The sequence below is a fragment of the Saccopteryx bilineata genome, chromosome 3 (genome assembly GCF_036850765.1).
Source record: "Saccopteryx bilineata isolate mSacBil1 chromosome 3, mSacBil1_pri_phased_curated, whole genome shotgun sequence".
Lineage (NCBI taxonomy): Eukaryota > Metazoa > Chordata > Mammalia > Chiroptera > Emballonuridae > Saccopteryx > Saccopteryx bilineata.
The window spans coordinates 309,962,403-309,987,058 of record NC_089492.1 but is presented as its reverse complement, the minus strand read 5'-3'; the positions used below and the strand labels follow the sequence as shown (position 1 = coordinate 309,987,058).

The window sequence follows — 24,656 nt, the reverse complement described above, 5'->3', positions numbered from 1 at the left end:
CACCGAGCCAGGCGGCCAGGGCATCACATAGGGACTTTTTGCCAGAAGGCGGAGGGCTACATCAAAAAATTTGATAATACACGCATGCGTACAATATCCAGGAAGTGTGTTAGGAGAAAGGGGAGGAGCATCGAGAAGACTCGCGGACAGAAGCGGTTGGAGTACAAATGATGAGGCGAAGGGGGAAATGCTTGGTGCTGAGCGCGCGTGCGCACTGCGAGGTCTAGCCTGCCGCGGCGGTTTGAGGTGCCGGAAGGCTAGGCAGTAACTTCGCGCGTGCGCAATTCCCGCAGCAGGGGGCCGAGTCTGTATGTTGGTAAGGCTCGACTCGCTAGGCGCGTGCGCAGTGCGGCGGCGGAGGGATTTGATACCGGTTCCACCTCTTGCCCCTGTCGGGAGCCGAAGCCGCGCGGGTTCCTGAGCAGCGCGGCCTGGTGCGCGCGCTGGGTAGGCGAGGGAAGCAGACTGAACCGGACCCCGCTGGAGGCGAAGCTAGAGTGGTGGTACTGCTACTGAGGGGTCGCTGTAGCCGACGCGAGCCCCTGGACCGTCGCCAGGTCGAGGAGGGCGCCGCGCGGCGGGTGAGTGTGACTGACTGGCCCTACCTGGTGTGGGACTGCTACCCACAAGCCCCTGCGATGGGCTCCGCTCCCTTCCCCGGTGCCGGGCCCCCTCTCGCTGCACCCCCACAGCACCTTTCATACCCCTTTCCCAGAGTGCTCTGGGCGCTTAGGCCCGCTTCCCAAAGCCCTCCCGCGGTCCCTTACCCACAGGCCCTTGCGGCGTTGCCTTTTTTTCCCTCCATCTCAGCGGCGTCCTGGACCCTTACCCATAATTCTATTCGCCTTTAGGGGCCTAGGTCTATTACCCACAAGCCTCTGGACTTAGGGTTTTGCTAATAATGACCTTCTGCTACTGAACGGAGACTTTCTGCGACCCTTGCCTTGTTCTCCACGGTATGGGACCTCCAGCCGTCACTCCTCTGGGTCTCCATTGATTTTCCCTGTGAGCCTCCCAGGAATCCTGTCAACCCCACAGCACGGTGCTCAGGACTCTGAGACTTAACTATTTTTTTCCAGTATTTGTTTCCCCTACAGGCTTTGCCCCGCCCTCACACAGCCTCTCCCAAGAATTTACAATTTTTTTTCTGTGACGGTAGATCACCGTGTGTCCTTACAGAACCTATTTTAATACTGAGACCTTGCTCCTATTTCCCTCTTTTGGGGAGTGAAGGGATTGTAGGGGCTTCGTCTCTACCAGCCCAGCCTAACATAAGGCTGGTTTGCTTTTGCTTTCAGATTTGGCAAGATGACTCAGTTCCTGCCGCCCAACCTTCTGGCCCTCTTTGCTCCCCGCGACCCCATCCCATACCTGCCACCCCTGGAGAAACTGCCACATGAGAAACATCACAATCAACCTTACTGTGGCATCGCGCCCTACATCCGAGAGTTTGAGGTGAGTTTACTGAGCAGACTTGAGTGTTTTGAGTTCTGGAGGTTTGGGAGGGGGTTCTGAATTTGGGGATCCAAGTTCTGGCCATTTTCTGGCTGTGTGATAAAGGCAGTTGACTTATTTTTTCTGGTCCTCAGTTTCCCTGTCTTAGTGGAGTTGATAATATCTTCCTTGTAGGGTTTTTGGGAAAATTTGGTAACTAGTGTCGAGTATTTAGGCTCTGGAATCAGGTGGTTCTTGGCACACACACACCGTTTATCAGCTGTGTGGCTTTGGACAAGTGGGGTTGTCCTCAGTGTGTTGATTTCTCCATTTATAGCAAGGGAAAATTAATATTTCCCTCAGAATGTTGACAGGAAATTAATTGCAAAATGTATGTTAGGAGGCCTAGCATTCAGCAAATGTTGACGTTTGTTATTGGATTTACCATTTTTGATATTAATAGGGTGATGTTCATAAAGGGTTAGCACCGTGTGATAGGGTGCTTAATACTGTGGGCTTGAGAATTCAGTTCTGCTCTTTCAGGATAAACAAATATACAGGTTAGGCTCCTGGACCTTATTATTTTCTTTTTTTGTAAAATTGAGATAACAACATTCACCTCTTAAGGTGCATCAGAGCACCCCCTAAGAAATGCTGGCATGTAACCAGAAGTTGGAAGAGGAAAGTTCTGGCATGGGTTGGAAAGGACAGCTGGAGGTAGAGGAAGTCACAGAGGTTAAATTAGTAGAGCAATAATAGAAGATTGGCTTTTTTTTTTTTTTTCGGAGACAGAGAGTCAGAGAGAGGGATAGACAGGGACAAACAGAAACAGAGAGATGAGAAGCATCAATCGTTAGTTTTTTGTTGCGCGTTGTGATATCTTAGTGTTCGTAAATTGCTTTCTCACATGTACCTTGACCGCGGGCCTTCAGCAGACTGAGTAACCCCTTGTTCGAGCCAGTGACCTTGGGTTCAAGCTGGTGAGCTTTTGCTCAAACCAGGTGAGCCTGCGCTCAAGCTGGCGACCTCGGAGTCTCGAACCTGGGTCCTTCTGCATCCCAGTCCAACGCTCTATCCACTTTGCCACCGCCTGGTCAGGCAAGATTGGCTTTTTTTTTTCTTTTTTTTTTTTTTTAAAGATTGGCTTTTTATAGGATTTGCCACCCTTAGTGAACCGGCACTTGGGGAATATTACTAGCTAGTTAAACTAATTTAATGGCTGCAGGCCTGCGGCACCCTTTGGTGATAACGGTCACGTGCCAGTTATTATTTAATGAGTGGTTGGAGAGACCTGCCCTGGCCCCCAAACAGTGTCCAGTTGTCTGCTCCTGAGCACTGGACTGTTGGGTCTTTACTTAAGGCCTGGTCCTAGTTCTGATCTGTGATAAAGGACAGATCCATTGTAGATTGAGGCTTTCGATAAACACAAAAGGGTTATTTATTTATTTATTTTTCTAGCATTTAAAAATTTTTTTATCCAGACCTGTGGTGGTGCAGTGGGTATAAGCATTGACCTGGAACGCTGAGGCTGCCGGTTCAAAACCCTGGGCTTGCCTGGTCAAGGCACATATGGTTTTTTGTTTTTTTTTGTTTTTTTTTTTTAATTTTTAATATTTTATTTATTCATTTTTAGAAAGAAGAGAGAGACAGAGAGGGAGAGAGAGGAGAGAGAGACAGAAAGAGAGAAGGGGGGAGGAGCTGGAAGCATCAACTCCCGTATGTGCCTTGACCAGGCAAGCCAGGGTTTCGAACCGGCGACCTCAGCATTCCAGGTCGATGCTTTATCCACTGCGCCACCACAGGTCAGGCTGTTCTTTTTTTTTTATAAGATTTTTTATTTATTCATTATAGAGACGAGAGAGAGAGAGAAGGGGGGAGGAGCAGGAAGCATCAACTCCCATATGTGCCTTGACCAGGCAAGCCCAGGGTTTTGAACCGGCAACCTCAGCGTTTCCAGGTTGACGCTTTATCCACTGTGCCACCACAGGTTAGACCGGTCAAGGCACATACGGGAATTGATGCTTTCTGCTCCTCCCCCTTCTCTCTCTTGGCCTCTCTCTCTGTCCCCTCTCTTAAAATGAATAAATAAAATTTAAAAAAAAAAATTTTTTTTAACCCTTTTAATAGTACAAATGTTGATGTTTATCAGGCGTCTCCAAACTGTGGCCCCCTGAGGCCATTTATCCGGCCCCCTGCCGCACTTCCGGAAGGGGCACTCTTTCATTGGTGATCAGTGAGAGGAGCACTGTATGTGGCAGCCCTCCAGTGGTCTGAGGGACAGTGAACTGGCCCCCTGTGTAAAAAGTTTGGGGACCCCTGATGTATATTCTTGTGCCTCCTGACCGTCAGAGTACGATTTATTTATTTTATGTTTTTATGGGTTTTTTTTTTTCTGAAGTTGGAAACGGGGAGGCAGTCAGACAGACTCCCTCATGCGCCCGACCGGGATCCACCCGGCATGCCCACCAGGGGGGCGATGCTCTATTGCAACCAGAGCCATTCTAGCGCCTGAGGCAGAGGCCACAGAGCCATCCTCAGTGCCTGGGCTAACCTTGTTCCAATGGAGCCTTGGCTGTGGGAGGGGAAGAGAGAGACAGAGAGAAAGGAGAGAGGGGGAGGGGTGGAGAAGCAGATGGGCGCTTCTCCTGTGTGGCCTGGCCGGAATTGAACCCGGGACTCCTGCACGCCAGGCTAACGCTCTAACACTGAGCCAACCAGCCAGGGCTCGATTTATTTATTTTAAAAATGTGTAAGGCAACATTAAAAAAGGCAAATGTATGTTCTTCTTGTTTCTGTAAATTGATTATCAAACATAATTTTTTTTTTTTTTGTATTTTTCTGAAGTTGGAAATGGGGAGGCAGTCAGACTTCCTCATGTGCCCGACCAGGATCCACCCGGCATGCCCACCAGGGGGCGATGCTTTGCCCATCTGGGGCATTGTTCTGTTGCAATCAGAGCCATTCTAGTGCCCGGGGCAGAGGCCATAGAGCCATTCACAGTGCCCAGGCCAGCTTTGCTCCAGTGGAGCCTTGGCTGCGGGAGGGGAAGAGAGAGAAAGAGAGGAAGGAGAGAGGGGGGGGATGGAGAAGCAGATGGGCACTTCTGCTGTGTGCCCTGGCCGGGAATCAAACCCGGGACTCCTGCACACCAGGCTGATGCTCTACCACTGAGCCAACTGGCCAGGGCCAGACATGATTTTAAGTTAATAAAACTGGCCTCACCTGTGGTGGCGCAGTGGCTCAAACGTCGACCTGGAAGGCTGAGGTCACCAGTTTGAAAGAAACTTTGGGCTTGCCTGGTCAAGGCACATATGGGAGTTAAGGCTTCCTGCTCCTCCTTCCCTTCTCTTTCTCTGTGCCTATCTTCTATAAAATGAATAAATAAAAATAATTTTAAGTTAATAAAACTGTAATGATCTAATTTCATACTTTGAAAAACTCACTCCTGGGGGTCAGCGAGCATGAAAAGAACTCACTACTCATAGGGTTAATTGATTTTAGAGAGAAAAGAAGGGTGAAACAGAGAAATATCCATCTGCTTCTGTATGTACCCTGACAAGTGATCGAACCTGCAACCTTGCCACATTGAGTCAAGGCTCTAACCCAGGGGTCCCCAAACTACGGCTCGCTGGCCGCATGCAGCCCTCTGAGGCCATTTATCCGGCCCCCTCCGCACTTCCGGAAGGGGCACCTCTTTCATTGGTGGTCAGCGAGAGGAGCATAGTTCCCATTGAAATACTGGTCAGTTTGTTGATTTAAATTTACTTGTTCTTTATTTTAAATATTGTATTTGTTCCCGTTTTGTTTTTTTACTTTAAAATAAGATATGTGCAGGCCCTGGCCAGTTGGCTCAGCGGTAGAGCGTCGGCCAGGCGTGCGGGGGACCCGGGTTCGATTCCCGGCCAGGGCACATAGGAGAAGCGCCCCTTTGCTTCTCCACCCCCACCCCCTCCTTCCTCTCTGTCTCTCTCTTCCCCTCCCGCAGCCAAGGCTCCATTGGAGCAAGGATGGCCCGGGCGCTGGGGATGGCTCCTTGGCCTCTGCCCCAGGCGCTAGAGTGGCTCTGGTCGCGGCAGAGCGAAACCCGGAGGGGCAGAGCATCGCCCCTTGGCGGGCAGAGCGTCGCCGCTGGTGGGCGTGCCGGGTGGATCCCGGTTGGGTGCGTGCGGGAGTCTGACTGTCTCCCCGTTTCCAGCTTCAGAAAAATACAAAAAATAAAAGTAAAAAAAAGTAAAAAAAAAAAAAAAAAAAAAAGATGTGCAGTGTGCATAGGGATTTGTTCATAGTTTTTTTTTATAGTCTGGCCCTCCAACGGTCTGAGGGACAGTGAACTGGCCCCCTGTGAAAAAAGTTTGGGGACCCCTGCTCTAACCAGTGGAGTGATCTGGCCAGGACTATTTTTCTAGCCTTTTTAAAAAAGATTTGGCGCAGTGGATAGAGCGTCGGACTGGGATGCATGGACCCAGGTTCGAGACTCTGAGGTCGCCAGCTTGAGCATGGGCTCATCTGGTTTGAGCAAAAAGCTCACCCACTTGGACCCAAGGTCACTGGCTCAAGCAAGGGGTTACTCATTCTGCTGAAGGCCCTTGGTCAAGGCACATATGAGAAAGCAATCAATGGGCCTGACCTGTGGTGGCGCAGTGGATAAAGCGTCGACCCGGAAATGCTGAGGTCGCCAGTTCAAAACCCTGGGCTTGCCTGGTCAGGGCACATATGGGAGTTGATGCTTCCAGCTCCTCCCCACCTTCTCTGTCTCTCTCTCTCTCTCTCTCTCTCCCCCTCTCTCTCCCTCTCTGTCTCTCTCTCTCCCTTCTTTCTCTCTCCTCTCTAAAATGAATAAAATAAAAAAAAAAAGAAAGCAATCAATGAACAACTAAGGTGTTGCAGCGAAAAACTGATGATTGATTCTTCTCATCTCTCTCTGTTCCCGTCTGTCCCTATCTCTATCTATCCCTCTCTCTGACTCTCTGTCTCTGTAAAAAAAAAAAAGATTTTATTTACTTATTTTAAATAAGAGAGGAGAAAAAGGGACGGGAAGTAAGTATCAATTCATAGTTGTTTTAGTTTAGTTGTTCATTGCTTGCTTGTTGCTCATTGTATGTGCCTTGACACGGCAAGCCCAGAGTTTTGAACTGGCAGACTTAGAATTCTAAGTTGATGCTCTATCCCAGGGGTCAGGAACCTTTTTGGCTGAGAGAGCCATGAACGCCACATATTTTAAAATGTAATTTCGTGAGAGCCATACAACGGCCCGTGTACATTACGCATTATCCAATAAAAATTTGGTGTTGTCCACTCGCAACCATGAACTTGAGCAGTAGGAAATGAATGGATTGTAATACATGAGAATGTTTTATGCCTGACCATTTTGTGGCGCAGTGGATAGAGTGTTGGACTAGGATGCAGAGGATCCAGGTTCGAGACCTCAAGGTGGCTGGCTTGAGCAAGGGGTTACTCTGTCTGCTGAAGGCCCACGGTCAAGGCACATATGAGAAAGCAATCAAAGAACAACTAAGATCTTGCAACAAAAAACTGATCATTGATGCTTCTCATCTCTCTCCGTTCCTGTCTGTCCCTCTCTATCCCTCTCTCTGACTCTCTCTCTGTCCCTGTAAAAAAAAGAAAAAAAAGAGAATGTTTTATATTTTTAACATTTTTTTTTTTATTATTAAAGATTTGTCTGTAAGCCAGATGCAGCCATCAAAAGAACTACATCTGGCTCGTGAGCTGTAGGTTTCTGACCCCTGCTCTATCTCCACTGCGCCACTGGCCAGGCCTATTTTTCTAGCTTTTTCTTTTTTTTAAGTGAAGAGGGGAGATACATTCCCACATGCACCCCCACCAGGATCCACTTGGCAACCTGGTCAGGCTGATGCAAGTCAACTGGGCTATCCTCATGCCCCGGGCTGAACTTGTACCAATCAATGGCTACGAGAGGGGGAGAGGCAGGGAAGAGAAGCAGATGGTCATTTCTCATGTGTGCCCTGACCGGGGATTGAACCTGGGATGTACATACACTGGGCTTATGTTCTATCCACTGAGATAGAACATAGTCCCAACTGGCCAGGGACTAGCATTTTCAAAGAATACAAAATAGGAAGTTAAAAAATATTTGTTAAGTTCTATGAGTATAAAAACAACTCAGATTGCTGTAGAGTTTCTGAATACTACTTACTCCTGAGTTCTGTACTTCTTTTGTCACAGAGCAGTGACAGTGTATGAATAGCATTGGTCCATGGACCACCCTTTGATCCATGCCACTCCCACACCTCCACTGGCCTGGCAACTGTCGTTGGTTGCTTGCTTGCTTCCGTATGAAAGAGAGTGTGAATGCATGGCTGAGGTGCTTATTATTTTCTGGATGGGTGTCCCTTGTCATTTCCCCCAGTCCCTCCACTTTGTCACTTCTCTTCTTGTTCCCAGGACCCTCGAGATGCCCCTCCCCCAACACGAGCAGAAACTCGGGAGGAACGTATGGAGAGGAAGGTATGTAATTTTGCTTTCTGTGTCTTTTTTTGCCCCTTTCTCCGGGGTGTTCCTTGACATCAGGCACTTCTATCTGTATTCAGTTGTCCACCTTTCTCCTGACAGAGACGGGAAAAAATTGAGCGGCGACAGCAGGAAGTGGAGACAGAGCTAAAAATGTGTAAGTTTCTTTTCCTTTTCATATCTCTTCTCTGTCAAACCCTTTTGTGTTTCTCTCCTTCAGGTCAACCTCAGAACCCTCTTTCAGGAAAGTGGGGTTGTTAGTTCACTTCTTAGTCCCTACTGTTTGTCAAGCACTGTGTTTGTTTTGGGCACTTAAGCGGGAGAGTGTGGAGTAAGGGCTGGAAGGAAGGGAGAGCCTTGGGCTCTCGGCCTTAATACTGCAGGGGAGTTCCCTTGGGGAACTGCCGCAGTTCTTTGGGTCTCATAGGCCAAGTCAGTGAAGTGGTCCTGGCTCCACCTGAGCTCCTTGACCCTTGGGCTGGGGATAGCCCATACCTTCTAGGTTCTGGAATTGGAGCAGGTACAGGTAAATAGTAGCCATTAAACAGGTTTCACAACCTCAGATGGCTCTTTGTTAGAGTTCTCCACCCCTGAGGCGCTGCTGAGTCACTTCATTCCATCCTTATTCCCTGGAGGGTCCTCTGGGTGCTTCTGCAAATGTCTGATACCTAAATACCTGGGTGTCCAGCTGAGAGCTCTCTGAGTCCTGGCTCTCACTGCCCCTGCCTTCGTGTCCTTTCTCTGAGGCTGCAAAGGCATCCCAGACTCAGTGTCCAAACCACAATCAGGATTTCCCCTCCCTACCTACCTGGTCGTCTTTGGATATTTACTTTCCTGGGACAGGGTCATCCAGATTTGCAAGACCTCAGTTCCTGATACCCAGTTTGTTTTTTTGTTTTGTTTTGTATTTTACAGAGACAGAGAGTCAGAGAGAGGGATAGACAGGGACAGACAGGAATGGAGAGATGAGAAGCATCAATCATTAGTTTTTCGTTGAGCATTGCGACACCTTAGTTGTTCATTGACTGTTTTCTCATATGTGCCTTGACCGCGCGGGCCTTCAGCAGACTGAGGAACCCCTTGCTCGAGCCAGCGACCTTGGGTCCAAGCTGGTGAGCTTTTTGCTCAAACTAGATAAGCCCGCGCTCAAGCTGGCGACCTCGGGGTCTCGAACTTGGGTCTTCCACATCCCAGTACAAAGCTCTATCCACTGCGCCACCGCCCGGTCAGTCTGTAAGTCTTTATTAGAAACTAAAGTGGTATGTCAGATACTCTGGTGGGATGGTCTAGAGCTGAAATCAGTGTGCTGTGTGTAGATAACTAAAGTTGGTTCATAGGGATTCATTATACTGTTCTCTACTTCTCAATTGTTTGAAGTTTTCCATAATAGACAGAGAATGTAGAGTGAGTCAGGTACAGTGGGGTTTTTATGTCCCTGAGAACTACAGAGGCTTGCTGTGCGTTGTTGCAATTACAGCTGCCATGTGCCTTCCTAAGCATTTGATCTATGTCATGTTATTGACTTGTCATAACTCCCAAGAGCAGCAGGGGTTATTACTTCTAGGCTTTTTAATTTATTGATTGACTGTAGAGAGGGAGAGACAGAAACATCAATGTGTTCCTGTATGTGCCCTAACTGCAGATCAAACCCACAACCTTTGCATATCAGAATGATGCAAGAGGACAGAGAGAAAGGTGGGCAGGAGGGTAGGGTGGGAAGCATCAATTTGTAGTTGCTTCTCATATGTGCCTTGCCCTGGTAAAACCAGGGATTTGAACTGACGACCTGAGCATTCTAGGTCAATGCTCTATCCACTGCACCCCCACAGGCCAGGCTCTTTGGTTTGTCTTGTATGTGCCCTGACCAGAGATAGAACTGGCAGCCCTGACACATCCCGCTGATGCTCTAACCAGCTGAGCCAACAGGTTAGGGCTACTCCTGGATGGATGGATGGATGGATGGATGGATGGATGGATGGATGGATGGATGGAAGGATGGATTGTGAGAGGAGAGATAGATCCCGACATACGCCCCGACCGCTTGGATCCACCTGGCAAGCCCCATCTGAGGCTGATGCTTGAATTGGTTGAGCTGTCCTCAGCGCCCACCCAGGGCCAATAATCAAACCAGTCAAGCCATTGGCTGCGAGAGGGGAAGAGAAGCAGATGGTTGCTTCTCCTATGTGCCCTGACTGGGGATTGAACCCAGGATGTCCACATGCTGGGCTGATGCTCTATCCACTGAGCAAATCGTCCAGAGCCTGTTTTTATTTATTTATTTTTTATTTAGAAATTAAATTGAATGGGGTGACATTGATCAATAAGAGTACATTGGTTTCAGGTGAACATCTATAGCATTTGAACTGTTGATTGTATTGTGTGCCCATCACCCAGAGTCAAGTCATTTTTCATCACCGTATATTTGTCCCTCTTTACTCCCTTCCCCCTACTCTTTTTTTTTTTTTTTAAGATTTTATTTATTGATTTTAGAAAGAAGAGGGTAGGGAGCAGGAAGCATGAACTCATAGTAATTGCTTCTCATATGTGCCTTGATTGGGCAAGACCAGGGTTTCAAACCAGCGACCTCAGCACTCCGGGTGGAAACTTGATCTACTGCGCCACCACAAGTCAGGCCCTACCCTTGTTTTTAAAATGAAAAAAGTGGGCCCTGGACGGTTGGCTCTATGGTAGAGTGTCAGCCTGGTGTGCGGAAGTCCCGGGTTCGATTCCCGGCCAGGGCACACAGAAGAAGCACCCATCTGCTTCTCCACCCCTCCCCCTTCTCCTTCCTCTCTGTCTCTCTCTTCCCCTCCCACAGCTGAGGCTCCATTGGAGCAAAAGATGGCCCGGGCGCTGGGGATGGCTCCTTGGCCTCTGCCCAGGTACTAGAATGGCTCTGGCTGCGACAGAGCGACGCCCCGGATGGGCAGAGCATCACCCCCTGGTGGGCGTGCCGGGTGGATCCCGGTCGGGCACATGCAGGAGTCTGTCTGACTGCCTCCCCATTTCCAGCTTCGGGGGGGGGGATAAATAAATAAATAAAATGAAGAAAGTGGAGGGCCTGACCTGTGGTGGTGCAGTGGATAAAGCGTTGACCTGGAAATGCTGAAGTCGCCGGTTCGAAACCCTGGGCTTGCCTGGTCAAGGCACATATGGGAGTTGATGCTTCCAGCTCCTCCCCCCTTCTCTCTCTCTGTCTCTCTCCCTCTCTGTCTCCTCTCTAAAAATGAATAAATAAAATAAAAAATTTAAAAAAAATGAAGAAAGTGGAGGCTTGTCAAGGCTGAGTATTTTTCTTTCTTTTTAATAAAAATTGATGAAACCGGCCCTGGCCGGTTGGCTCAGTGGAATAGCATTGGCCTGGCGTGTAGGAGTCCCGGGTTCGATTCCCGGCCAGGGCACACAGGAGAAACGCCCATCTGCTTCTCCACCCTTCCCCTTCTCCTTCCTCTCTGTCTCTCTCTTCCCCTCCCGCAGCCAAGGCTCCATTGGAGCAAAGATGGCCCGGGCGCTGAGGATGGCTCTGTGGCCTCTGCCTCAGGCGCTAGAATGGCTCTGGATGCAACAGAGCGATGCCCCAGATGGGCAGAGCATCGCCCCCTGGTGGGCATGCTGGGTGGATCCCGGTCGGGCACATGCGGGAGTCTGTCTGACTGCCTCCCTGTTTCCAGCTTTGGAAAAATGAAAAAAAAAAAGATAAAAGAAATTTATGAAACCAAGAGCTGGCCCAGTTGAGCTGGTTGTCTGGGGCAGGGGAGCAAAACTGACAAAAATCAGAAATGAGAGAAAAGTTATAACAGACACCCCAGAAATACACAGGCACACTAGAAGGTCGCGATGTCACCTAACTCGATAACCTAGAAGGAAATGCAGAAACCTTGGTTCATCAAATATGGCACCTCAACCTCCACAGTTTGCCACCATAGACAGTTCTCTGTGTTTTGTGGTGTTTGCTGTAACCTCTCCCTCATCTCTGGTTTTTTTTTTGTTGTTGTTTTTGTTTTATAGAGACAGAGTCAGAGCGGGGGATAGATAGGGACGGACAGACCGACAGGAACGGAGAGAGATGAGAAGCATCAATTATTAGTTTTTTGTTGCGACATCTTAGTTCATTGATTGCTTTCTCATATGTGCCTTTACCGGGGCTATAGCAGACTGAGTAACCCCTTGCTCGAGCCAGCGACCTTGGGTCCAAGCTTGTGAGCTTTGCTCAAACCAGATGAGCCCGCGCTCAAGCTGGTGACCTCGAGGTCTCGAACCTGGGTCCTCCGCATCCCAGTGTGATGCTCTATCCACTGTGCCACCGCCTGGTCAGGCTCGGCTGCGCTAGCTTTTAAGTTTAGTCATCCTGGCCCTGGCCGGTTGGCTCAGCGGTAGAGCGTCGGCCTGGCGTGCGGGGGACCCGGGTTCGATTCCCGGCCCGGGCACATAGGAGAAGCGCCCATTTGCTCCCCCCCCCCTTCCTCTCTGTCTCTCTCTTCCCCTCCCGCAGCCAAGGCTCCATTGGAGCAAAGATGGCCCGGGCACTGGGGATGGCTCCTTGGCCTCTGCCCCCGGCGCTAGAGTGGCTCTGGTCGCGGCAGAGCGACGCCCCGGAGGGGCAGAGCATCGCCCCCTGGTGGGCAGAGCGTAGCCCCTGGTGGGCGTGCCGGGTGGATCCCGGTCGGGCGCATGCGGGAGTCTGTCTGACTGTCTCTCCCTATTTCCAGCTTCAGAAAAAAAAAAAAATTTAGTCATCCTCCTGGACCTCTTGGGTATGCTAGAACTGCAGGCTCATGTGCGTGCCTGGGTAGTTCCCCCTTCCTGCTACCTGTCAGGAAGCTCTCAGCTCTTTGCTGTTTGGCCTTCATTTACTTCCCCAGCAGCAATCACTGGTTCCATGTAACTATTCCTGCCATAGCTTTTGCCTGGTGTTGGCAAGGTGGATTTCCTTTTGCTGCTATAACACCTTCACTTGGGTCCAGTGTCATTTCAGTAAGGCCTTTTCCTGACCTTCCCAGTAAAACTCTTCATCTCTGTAATAATCTGAAAGAACTCAATGACTTTTTTTTTAAGAGACAGGAAGGGAGAGAGATGAGAAGCATCAATTCTTCATTGCAGATCCTTCATTGTTCGTTGATTTCTTTCTCATATGTGCCTTGACCGGGGGCTACAGCCAAGCCAGTGACCACTTGCTCAAGCCAGCGACCTTGGGCTCAAGCTGGTGAGCCTTGCTCAAACCAGATGAGCCCACACTCAAGCTGACAACCTCAGAGTTTCGAACCTGGGTCCTCTGCATCCCAGTCTAGCGCTCTATCCACTGCATCACTGCTTGGTCAGGCTCGGTGATTTTTGTATTGCCCTGGTTTACTGTCAGCCTCAATCCATTAGTGTATGAGCTACAAGAAGGCAGGGAGCTTTTCTTTTCTCTTTTGACTCCTCTATACCTAGGACAGTTCCAGACCCATTCAAGTTCTTAACAGATATGTGTTGGATGAATGGATGAGAGTGACCCAGTGCAGACTGAGAGGTCTGAGCACACGGAATTGCAACCCAGAGATATGGGGTATGGTGAGGAAATGAGGGGATCAGGCATAGAGATGTGTGGGGTTTTTTTAGATTTTATTTATTGACTTTTAGAGAGAGGGAGAAAGACAGGGGAAGGAGCAGAAAACATCAACTCTTAGTTGCTTCTCATTATGTGCCTTGACTGGGCAAGCCCAGGGCTTGGAACTGGTGGCCTCAGCATTCCAGATCGACACCTTATCCACTGCACCACCACAGGTCAGCCTGGAATTGTTTCCAAAGACTACTGTCAATTTCAGGTAGTTTGTCCCTTCAGTTTGGGCACAGGCTTTCTTTTAAGAAATTCTCTAAAGTCATCTGAAACTTAGTTTGTGTCTGCAGCCAAACCCTCTCACCAGAAACAGATCTTTGACTTTATTTCTCTGGCTTCTTGCAACATCCAAACCACCCTGAGCAGCTCATGCTCCAGGGTTGGCATGGGGGCCTGCTAGTGAGAATGCCTGGGCTTAGGCTGGGCTGTCAAGTCAGGCTTGGTCTCTGCTCCTCTGCTTCCCCTCTCCTGTGCCTCGGGTTTGTTTTGTTTCCATCTGTACAATGATGATAATCCTCCCAGGCTTGACCCATCACAATCACCTGTGCAGTTGGTTTTGTAATAGGTTCTGGCTCTTGTCTGTGGAGATTGTTTTTCCTTCATTATGGTAGTAAGGCTGTGAGGTAGATTTTGCCTCTTGTGAGCTCCATTAGCAACCTTGGGCTATTTTCTGAGACCACAGGGCTTTGAGAAGAAAGCACGGCCTGGGCTCTCCTACACTCCACTCCCAGCAAGAGTGTATCTCGGGTTTCCCGAGGGCTGTAGTTTTGGGCTGTGCCAGTGGGTGGCAGTGTGGCCCTACGGTAAGGGAGGAAGCTTGGCCTCTTCAATGATACCTAGTCAAGTTTAGTTACTCACAGTTGGGAGGGATGTGGCCTTAGGGTATATAGATCTGAGATGGCAGTTAGGCCCACCCCCATCCTGTCAGCCTGAAGTCAGCCTTATCCTCTCCCGCTTCTGCCTAAATCAGCCACTTGGGCAAAGGCTTCTGTGCTTCAAGGAAACCAGGGTTCAGAAGGACATGCCAAGGTCTCCAGGTCACCAACAGTTTTCTTCCAAGTAATGGGCATCTCTGCCCATCTGTCTGTATCTGTCTTGTTACATAAGGCTGCTGATAACTTTTACTTACAAATTCTCTTCTTCCTGCACAGGGGACCCTCACAATGATGCCAATGCTCAGGGTGATGCCTTCAAGACTCTCTTTGTCGCTAGAGTGGTGAGTCCCAAGTCCTGAGGCCCCAAAGGAGGCTGGAACCCAGGCTGCTGAGGGCTTGGGTATGGGACAAAGGATAATAATAGGCTGGGGACCGGGAATGTCCTGAAGGATCAGCTTTGAGACAGCTCACTTCTCCTACTTACCCCTATACTTCTCTCCTTGTAGAACTATGACACAACAGAATCCAAGCTCCGGAGAGAGTTTGAAGTGTATGGACCCATCAAAAGAGTGAGTGGACTGGGGCAGGGGTATTTGAATTGGGGAAAATGGAGGCAGCGAGGGCACTGGCTCCCAGCCCCGAGGATGCAGTACCTCATTTCACATGGCTGACTTTGGGTAGAAGAAAATTTAAGACATGACGACTACTTGTTCGTTGACAGCAGGGGTGGCCAAGTTACAAATTTACTGTTTATAAAGAATGTGTTATGGTGTCCAGCCAGGCCCATTTGTTTACTGTGGTCAGTGGCTGCTGTTGCTGTCAGGCAGAGTAGGATAGATGCAACAGAGGCTGTGTGGCTCTCAGAGCTGGAAATAACCTGCTGTCTAGTCCTTTTAGAGAATGTGTGCTGACTCCTGTTTCAGAGCAAGGCTTTATATTTAACTGACAGTGTTTCATTTAGTTTATTTTTTACTTTTTTAATTTTTAAGTGAGAGAAGGGGAGATAGACAGACTCCTGTATATACCCCAACCGGGATCTCCCCAGCAACCCCTGTCCTAGGCCGATGCTTGCAATTGAACTATTTTTAGCACCTAAGGCAGAGGCTCCACAGAGCCATCCTTAGTGCCCTGGACCAACATGCTCAACTCAATCGAGCCATGGCTGCAGGAGGTGAAGAGGGAGAGAGAGAATAGGGAAGGAGAGAAAAAGCAGATGGTTCCTTCTGTGTGCCCTGACCAGGAATCAAACCAGGACATCCACACACCGGGTTGATGCTGTACCACTGAGCCAGCTGGCCAGGGGCTCTTCATTTAATTTAAATGTCACTTAATTATTCTGGGCCGTAGTGAGGGGTTGAGGTCATCATGCACTTAAATTCCTAAGCCCAGCACTGTTAGAGCATCAGTCACTCTCAGCTACTGAAGGACAGAGACAAGGTCTGAGGCATCTGTCTTGGGAGTCACCAAACCTAGAGCCTGGCACATACCCTGTGTGATTGATGGAATGAGATTTCCCTATGCCACAACTAACCCCCCCACCCCCACCCCCTGCCCTCAGATACACATGGTCTACAGTAAGAGGTCAGGAAAGCCCCGAGGTTATGCTTTCATCGAGTATGAACACGAGCGAGATATGCACTGTGAGTACCTCCCATCTGAGCCTGGCCCTCTGACCCTCTCTTTGCTGCCCCAGTCCCTTCCTGTCGTCTGTCCCTGCCTCCCATCCTGCCAAACCTGACAATTAGCAATGTCTCTTCTCCGTTTCTGATATATCTTTTTTTTTTTTACGTGTTTTTTAAAAAACAAAAATCAAAATCCCCTACAACGTGTGTGTGTGTGTGTGTGTGTGTGTGTATGTGTGTGAACCCAGGGAGGTAAGTGTCACACGTTGAACCTCAGGGGCAAGGAGGGAACTGGGTGCGGGCTGGGGCCAGCTGGAGGTGGGGGGGAGGGGTCGGATTTCGGGGAACTTCTCCCCACTTCCCCCACCGGAGTTGGGGGCAACTAGGTTGGAATGAGGACTGACCTTTGAATCAGCCTTCTCTTCCCTCCAGCCAAGCTGGGGCTGGGCCACCCGACCCTCCGCCTCCCCATCCCTGGCCCCCCACCCTGTTTCTCATCCGGCAGTGGGCTGGTAGGCGTGTTCAGCGCCCACCCCCACAACTCCAAAGCCCTCTTTGAGGCTGCAGCAGCATCCACATGGGCAGGGATGGGTGGGTGGGGGTGGGCATGGCTGCGGCGTGTCCAGGGGCCGCCATATTAATTGACTGTTCTTATTGTCACTGCAGCCACCACGCAGCTGGCTTGCAGCTGATGCTTACGCTCCCCTTACAACACCTCAGTGTATGGTTGGTATAAGGGTTTGTATCATGGGTAAGATCACTCAGCACCGCACACCAGTCCAGTTTAGCCAGGCAGCTCAGGAGCAGCGAGGCGTCCCTTCTCCCATCCCCAGTGTCCCTCTCAGCCTCCCTGCACCCAGAACCTTTCCTTGTTTGGGTGCCCTTTGTCCCTCCTGATCCCTGATCCGTATGCTGATCCCAGGAGGGGAAGGATGAACCCTGATGGGAGAGGCAGCTGGCCTGTCCAGTTGGGCTCCATCCCATCTAGCTTACCTGGCTTCATAACGTCAGAGACAAGGTGGTAGGAATATTGAAGAAGGGGTGCATTAGGGCCAGGGCTCCATGTGGAACCCTAAACCCTTCACTCCTTGTCCCTCTGCCTTTTGTGGGGTTATCACTGTGGTGGCCTGGGAGAATCTTTTTGGTTGCTAGATTTGGGGTGCTCTCCCCCATTCCTGTCTGCTTTATCATGGTTGAGGCCTCTCGAGGGGCCATGGTGCCCAGCCGCTCTCCAGAGTGCATGGAATTAGGGAACGGGGCTGGGAGGGATCAAATGACAGGCTGCAAACAGCTGAAGGTGTTGTAGATTTTACTTAAGACCATTCCACTGTCTAGAGACCTAAGAGAGGGAGAGAGAGAGAAGCCTAGAAGTACACACGTCAAATGTTTTCTTTGCTGTTACTCGGGTTGGGCCTCTTCTGGGATTTGGGACACTGAACCAGAGCAGGGTTCCTTTTCTTGACTGTTCCCAGTCCTTAAAATTCCTTCCCTGACTACCCTCCTCTGGGTTCAGGGGCCAAGCGGCCCCTTCTCAGATCATGGGCAGCACTCCATCTCCTGGACCCCTGAGGCTGTCCCCATGTGTGCCAGCCTTTGGGCTGAAACAGGTGGTGGGAGGGAGTGTGGAGTTTGAGGTGGAAGAGCCATTCCATGTGCTGAGGGGGCGGGGCGTGTGCCTAGTCTACCTGGACTTCATGGGGAAAAGGTGAGGGTGGCAGGCTTGTTAAGGCCTCCCTAGCCTTCTTTGTAAATATAAGCGGAGTAGGCCCAGGGCTTCCCAGCTCCCAGACTTGATTTTATTCCTCATCCCCTTTTTTCAAGGCCTCTGTGAGGTTTCTTTGGGGTCCACCACTTCCCTCTGCCTGTCTCCAGGTGGTGCAGGAGATGTGGTTCTTCTCCCTCTCCACACTTCCCTAGAGCCCCTCGTTTCCCTGCCCCGTAGCTTTAGCTGACCTCATGGTGGTGGGTGTGGGGTTGGTGCGCGTGCTCAGGTAAGCTTGGGGGCTCCAGGTAAGCGGTCCCGTGTCCCCCCCCCGGGAAGCCCGCCTCCTCGCCAGGCCCCCAGGAGTTGCCGAGCCCCCCCCATCCCGCTCGGTTTGGACACCCGCAAGGCCGGCATCGGTAAATGGCACCTTTTTCTCTTCATCTGGTTGTTATTTGGGGGGGAGCGGGCTGGGGCGGGGCAGGGAATTGTGGTTGGTTGAGGACAACCCCCTAAGCCAGGGCTGGGGGTGGGAAACAGACTTTTTTTGGCCTTCCCTACAGCCCCTGTAAGACAGGTCAGGGGACTGGGCCTGCCCTTCACTGCCCTGCCCGAGAGCAGGATCGTGCCTCCCTACATCTCCTCCTCCACTCCCCATCTTTCTGAGCCGCGCAGGCTGGGGTTGGCCACCCAGCATTTGATGGGCTGAGGGTGTGGAGGGAGAGATGGAGTAGAGCCCGGGGTTGGGTGGCAGAGTCAGTCGTCTCAGGTAAGGCAGGAATTGTCAGTAGCACCGCACGTCTCCCATGCCTCCCTCCACTTTCCCTCTGTCCCGCCTGCGGTACAGGGCCCCTCCAGGCCCCTGGGAGCACCATAACCTGCCTCTGCTCCCTACCATCTCCTAAAGATTTCTCCCATCCCTTCTGGTTCATTTTCTGTTCTGATGTCTGTTCCCTCCACACTCACCACCCGCCCCCCCAAAAATCGGTGTGAACTGGGGTGCGGAGTGGCCCGGATGGGCCTCGGCCTCCATCATGATGTGTTAGGGTGCATGCCTGGGGTTGTGGAGGAGCCCTCCACCACAGCAGGGTCCAGCCTTCAGTTAACCTTCAGTTTCTTTGCAGCGACTTCGGCCGCCTTGGCGGGAGGGGGCTGCTCTGTCATTTGGGAATAGGAGGGGCCTGGGAGATGGCATCTGGGGGTGGTCATGCCACTATCCCCCATGATTGTGGGGTGATAAGGAAGCAGGCTCTGAGATGGAGCAGGCCCCTCCCTGGTTTGGGAGAAGGTTGGTCTGGCTGTAGTTGCCTGGCTGTCTGGTGGGCATGTGTGTGTGAGTGCGAGTGTCTCGATGGAGGCATATGGGGCTGGGGTTGCTGCAGAGCTGGGCCCTGTCCTGACTAGAGGACCCTCTGGGGACTCCTCCCCAACCCCTCCCCACATCTGTTGCAGCCGCTTACAAGCACGCAGATGGCAAGAAGATTGACGGCAGGAGAGTCCTTGTGGATGTGGAAAGGGGCCGGACTGTGAAGGGCTGGAGGCCCCGGCGGCTAGGTGAGTGCATCCTGCCCACACTGGGCTCTGAGGCTTGTGTGCTTGGTGGCTTTGTTCTTACCTCTTTCTTCTGCACCCTTTCTGCTTTCTGTCTTCTCTCCCTCGTTCCTCCTGGCTACTTACATCCTCCTCCCTCTCCAGTGTGTCCTCTTCCATCACCCTCGTAGTGCTGGTGTCTGTTCTCATCCTGAGTTACTGAGGAGGAACAGAAATGGGGCCTGGAGAGGCCAGTATGGCACCAGATGCCAGCTTGCTAGTTACCAGTTGGTGGCTTTTCCCTCTTTATGTCTCAATTTCCTCATCCTGGAAAGTGGGAACAATCTTGGAGTTCAGGAGTTCACTGAGCCCAGCTCAGATGCCCAGTTTGGCAAGTGGCATATGGTGGGCCTGGTAAATGTCACTTTCTCATCATCCACTGACTCCACGCTTGCTTGTTGTTCGTTCATTGATTCATTGGTTTAGTAAACGCCAATTAGGTCACCAGCTGTGTATCAGGCTTCTCTAGTCAGGAGCAAGACGTACATAGACAGCTTCTGCCCCTCATAGTCTGTCTCTAATCGTCATTCACCATCTCATTTGAGGTCGATTTGTTTGCATGATCAAAAGTACATGTGAGCTTTCTGTATAAAGGGGTCTCCTCACTACAGAATCCTGAGTGTCTTTTGGAACCCAGAGACTAGTGGTGCCAATGGCCCTCAGGAGGGCCTGGTAGCCAGATCTGAAAGCTGTCAAGAGCTCCTTCTGGCACATGTGCAGCTTGCTTCTGCCTTGTCCGCTGCCCATGTAGACTGGTCGTTTTGGTGTTTTCCCACCCTGGCCCGCTTGACACTCAGTCCAGAATGAATCTGCACTTTGGGGTGGGTGGGTCTGGTTGGCTCAGCAGTTGACCTGGATCTGGGGCTGAGGTCCTGCCATCCAGAGAAGCCTGTTGAGGACTGACTGCTGTGAGGGTGAGTGACAGCTCTCAGAGAAGATGGCCTTTCCTGGGTAGACACCCAGAGTGTGTCTGGTGCCGTCTGCCCTCACTCCTACCTCCCAACCCTCTGTTCTCACTCGACTTGCCTGGGCTGGTAGGCCACACACTCACCTGCTGCGTCTCTGAACATGATAGGTCTTACTCTCTGGTTTCTCTGGGTGTGGTGGCTTCTTCAGAAACTGCCGTTTTCTGCTGTGCAGCAATCCTGGAATCTGGGATTTAGCTTGGTTGACATTCAGACTTTCTGATGGTGGTACCCGGTATATCCTGACCTGATATCTGTGTAAAAATGCATACAGTCCTGGCCGGGTTGCTCAATTGGTTGAAGTGTCATCCAGTACACCAAGGGTGGTGGGTTCAGTCCCCGGAAGGGGCACATACAGGAAGGAGTCAACCACTGAGTGTGTGGATGGGTGGAACAGCAGGTCGATGTTGTTCTTTCTCTCTCCCTTTCTCTTTAAAATCAATAAATTTAAAAATACATATTTTTCCATGCATACAACCCAAACAAGTTCTGTGAGGCAGTAGTTGTCCTTTCTGTGAATAGTACATACTAATACTTTATACTGTATTCTGTTATTTTTTTCTTTGGGTTTTTTTTTTTTTTTTTTTCCCAGAGACAGAGAGAGGGATAGACAGGGACAGACAGGAACAGAGAGAGATGAGAAGCATCAATCATTAGTTTTTCGTTGTGACATCTTAGTTGTTCATTGATTGCTTTCTCATATGTGCCTTGACTGGGGCTACAGCAGACCGAGTAACCCCTTGCTCGAGCCAGTGACCGTGGGTCCAAGCTGGTGAGCTTTGCTCAAACCAGATGAGCCCGCTCTCAAGCTGGCGACCTCGGGGTCTCAAACCTGGGTCCTCGGCATCCCAGTCCGATGCTCTATCCACTGTGCCACCATCTGGTCAGGCTTACTGGCTTTTTTAATGTACCGGTTGCAACCCAACAAATTGATGATGTGATCCACTGCTGGGTTGGGACCTGGAAATGGAAAGCTACCTACTCTGCCCCATAGCTGTGTCGGACTGGGCATCTGGTCAGCCAGCTGTCTCTGTTTGAATGTCTCTGATAGCCAAGCAGCCTCAGTCCTTTAATCACCCTTGCTGCTAAGGCATCCTTCCCATGGAGCTCCAGGTCCTCACGAAGTTTTCTTCCGGCAGTGAGCCATGGGAGAGTACATGGAGGTAGCTGGGAGTCACGTCCGAACTCTGCCCCTTCCTTGCCATGTAACCATGGGCAGGTGGCTTCATCTGAGTTTATTTTCCCATCTGAAGAATGAGACTGCCTACTGCCTGTTGGGTTTGTTCAGTCAGTTGACTACTGCACACGCACCTTTATGTCCTGCGTGCTGCGCCACCTGATGGTGAGCAAAGCCAAACCTAGTCTTGGCTCTTCTGTGGGTGAGGCAGGTGGTCATCAGCTCACATGCCTGTATACAGTTTGAAATCACAGTTGAAGTTCTGAGAAGGAAATGTGTTGGGTCTGTGAGGATATGTAGGAATAGAGTGCAGAACAGCATAGTCTGGAAGGTCAGGGACGGCTTTCTTTTTTTTTTTTTTAGATTTTTATTTATTTTTATTAGAAAGATAGAGGACAGAGAGATAGAGAGGTAAGAGATAGAACAGGGGGAGGAGCTGGAAGCATCAACTCCCATATGTGCCTTGACCAGGCAAGCCCGGGTTTTCGAACCATCCACCTCAGCATTCCAGGTCGATGCTTTATCCACTGCACCACCACAGGTTAGGCAAGGATGGCTTTCTGAGGAACGGTGTTTAGGCTGACGTGTGATGGGTGAGAAGTCAATGAGACGGAGGAGGGGACTCCAGGGAACGAGGCGAATGAGCCCCCAAACTGGGGCAGTAGATGGAGAGTATGAGATTAGAAAAAATGTTTCGAACATAAAGAGAAAGATGGGCAGGGCCCGCCCACAGGCACTGGGTGCCGCCGGAGGGGGAGCTAAACTGTTGGCAATGGGAAGCCTTTGAAGGCTCTGAGGCAGGTTAGGTTCTCAATTAGGAGGATCACTGTGGCTCTGGGTTTCGGTTTGGGTGAGGGTGACTTGAAGGGAGGGTTTGACGGGACACTGTGTACCTTACACAGTGGTTAAGAATATGAGTTTTGGAGCCTAATTACAGGTGTTTCCCAGGTAACGCTTTGTGGAAGTCATCTAATCTCTAAAGCACATTGGCAGGTTAGGAGAGGGCTGACAAGTGTCCTCACAGTACTTGGTCTCGTAGACACCAACAGAGATGTCTGTTCCTGTGCTCTTCGATGCTTGTTTCCCATCCTTTATACCTGCACGGGCTGACCCTCTGTCCCTCTGCCCACCTTCAGGAGGTGGCCTCGGTGGTACCAGAAGAGGTGGGGCTGATGTCAACATCCGGCATTCAGGCCGGGATGACACCTCCCGCTATGATGAGAGGTAAGATCGGGCAGCTGGTTTCCTGGGAAGGGGGGTGGTCATGTGGGGGAGCTCTGCTGCACACCTCTACCCCCCTCATCCAGGCCGGGCCCCTCCCCACTTCCCCACAGAGACCGGGACCGGGACCGCGAGCGGGAGCGTAGGGAGAGAAGTCGCGAGCGAGACAAGGAACGAGAACGGCGACGCTCCCGCTCTCGGGACCGGCGGCGGCGCTCCCGAAGTCGCGACAAGGATGAGCGCCGGCGCTCCAGGGAGCGTAGCAAGGACAAGGACCGGGAACGGAAGCGGCGAAGCAGCCGAAGTCGTGAGCGGGCACGACGGGAGCGGGAGCGCAAGGAGGAGCTGCGTGGTGGCGGAGGGGGCGGCGACATGGCAGAGCCCTCTGAGGCTGGGGACGCGCCTCCTGAGGACGGGCCTCCGGGGGAGCTGGGGCCAGATGGCCCTGATGGCCCAGAGGAGAAGGGCCGGGATCGTGACCGGGAACGACGTCGGAGCCACCGGAGCGAACGGGATCGGCGCCGGGACCGAGACCGAGACCGGGATCGCGAGCACAAGCGGGGGGAGCGGGGTGGCGAACGGGGCAGGGACGAGGCCCGGGGTGGGGGTGGGGGTGGCCAGGACAACGGGCTGGAGGGTCTGGGCAATGACGGCCGAGACATGTACATGGAGTCGGAAGGAGGCGACGGGTATCTTGCTCCAGAGAACGGGTATTTGATGGAGGCCGCACCAGAGTGAAGAGGCCTCACGTGTTTGGACGTGTTCCTACCCGCCCTGTTGCTGTTATCCTCTACCCCCCAACCTTGACCACCACCTAAGTTTGCCATCCAAGAGTAGGAGTCTCCTTATTTCTGGTTCCTTGGATTTAAAAATAAAATTAATTTCGTGTTAATGGGCCACCTTGGTTTCTTCACTACTCCAGTGTCTTCCCCAGAAGGCTGACACCTGACTTGATAACCCAACTCTGGCTTGTGTTTTTGAGCTTTGTGACCGGAGGCTGGGGATGCCTGGCATACCAATCGGTTTAAAATGGGCTGGGGAAGTGCTCTGTAAAGGTCCTTGATCCCGCCTGACCAGGCGGTGGCGCAATGGATAGAGCGTTGGACTGGGATGCAGAGGACACAGGTTTGAGACCCCGAGGTTGCCAACTTGAGCGTGGGCTCATCTGGTTTGAGCAAAAGCCCACCAGCTTGAACCCAAGGTCGCTGGCTTCCAGCAAGGGGTTACTCGGTCTGCTGAAGGCCTGTGGTCAAGGCACATATGAGAAAGCAATCAATGAACAACTAAGGTGTTGCAACGCACAATGAAAAACTAATGATTGATGCTTCTCATCTCTCTCGTTCCTGTCTGTCTCTGTCTATCCCTCTCTCTGACTCTCTGTCTCTGTAAAAATAAAGTCCTTGATCCCTTTGTGTAACCCCCCCCTTGTTTACCTCCTCTATGCATAACCCTCACCTGTGGGCTTTCATACCCCTAGCTTGTGGGAAGGGGTGTGTTGAGCTCTAGGCATTTGATGACTCAGTGGAAGCTGCAGCTCTGAATGTGGGAGGGAAGCTGTCTGGGTTGGACCAAAGCATAGAAAGGGTGAAGAAATGAAACAGGAGACAGGGTTAGAAGATAGGTGGAGCAGGGAGTCCACACAGGGCCAGGATGGGAACAGTCTTAAGTTCATGATGGCAAGTTCACCTGTGTCTTACGTCCTACTTCCTAATAGAGTAATAACAAGAAATGAGGTTTCATCAGCAGTTGAGATTTCAGCACATTTCTGAACAAAAGATTAAATAAAGACAACGGAACACTGCAGTCTGAGGAGCCCTTGAGAGGGAAGCCAGCCACCCTTGCTGGACGTAGAGGCTCAAGGCTGCAGCTCCAGGTACGAGAAGGTGGGAGACAAGGTGGAATTTGAATATAACAGTGGCCCTTTGTTTTAACATTTCAGGATGCGTGGGAGCGGAATATTCGCTGCCTAGGCTATACAAGCTAGG

At 51.2% G+C, this 24,656-nt stretch overlaps 1 protein-coding gene across 2 annotated transcripts; it reads left to right on the top strand.

Moving 5' to 3' along the window:
• Window positions 1–254: 254 nt before the first annotated feature.
• SNRNP70 (small nuclear ribonucleoprotein U1 subunit 70) lies at window positions 255–23,563 on the top strand. 2 transcript variants are annotated; one of them, XM_066271606.1, is made up of 10 exons: window positions 255–581; window positions 1,299–1,455; window positions 7,858–7,920; window positions 8,026–8,080; window positions 14,671–14,735; window positions 14,901–14,963; window positions 15,953–16,034; window positions 19,171–19,272; window positions 22,587–22,674; window positions 22,785–23,563. In XM_066271606.1, the coding sequence occupies exons 2-10, from the start codon at window positions 1,309–1,311 to the stop codon at window positions 23,407–23,409; spliced, it is 1,290 nt and encodes a 429-aa protein (XP_066127703.1). In that variant the 5' UTR covers window positions 255–581; window positions 1,299–1,308; the 3' UTR covers window positions 23,410–23,563. The 2 variants fall into 2 exon arrangements, with proteins under 2 accessions (XP_066127703.1, XP_066127702.1); XM_066271605.1 differs by having other exon boundaries at window positions 263–581; window positions 22,758–23,563.
• Window positions 23,564–24,656: the final 1,093 nt, after the last annotated feature.

Bases quoted from the DNA above. Each gene is read 5' to 3' on its own strand.
- SNRNP70 (XM_066271605.1), top strand. From the start codon at position 1,309: ATGACTCAGTTCCTGCCGCCCAACCTTCTGGCCCTCTTTGCTCCCCGC. The intron at 19,273-22,586 runs GTGAGTGCATCC...GCCCACCTTCAG, and splicing joins CTGGAGGCCCCGGCGGCTAG to GAGGTGGCCTCGGTGGTACC. The intron at 22,675-22,757 runs GTAAGATCGGGC...CCCCTCATCCAG, and splicing joins ACCTCCCGCTATGATGAGAG to GCCGGGCCCCTCCCCACTTC.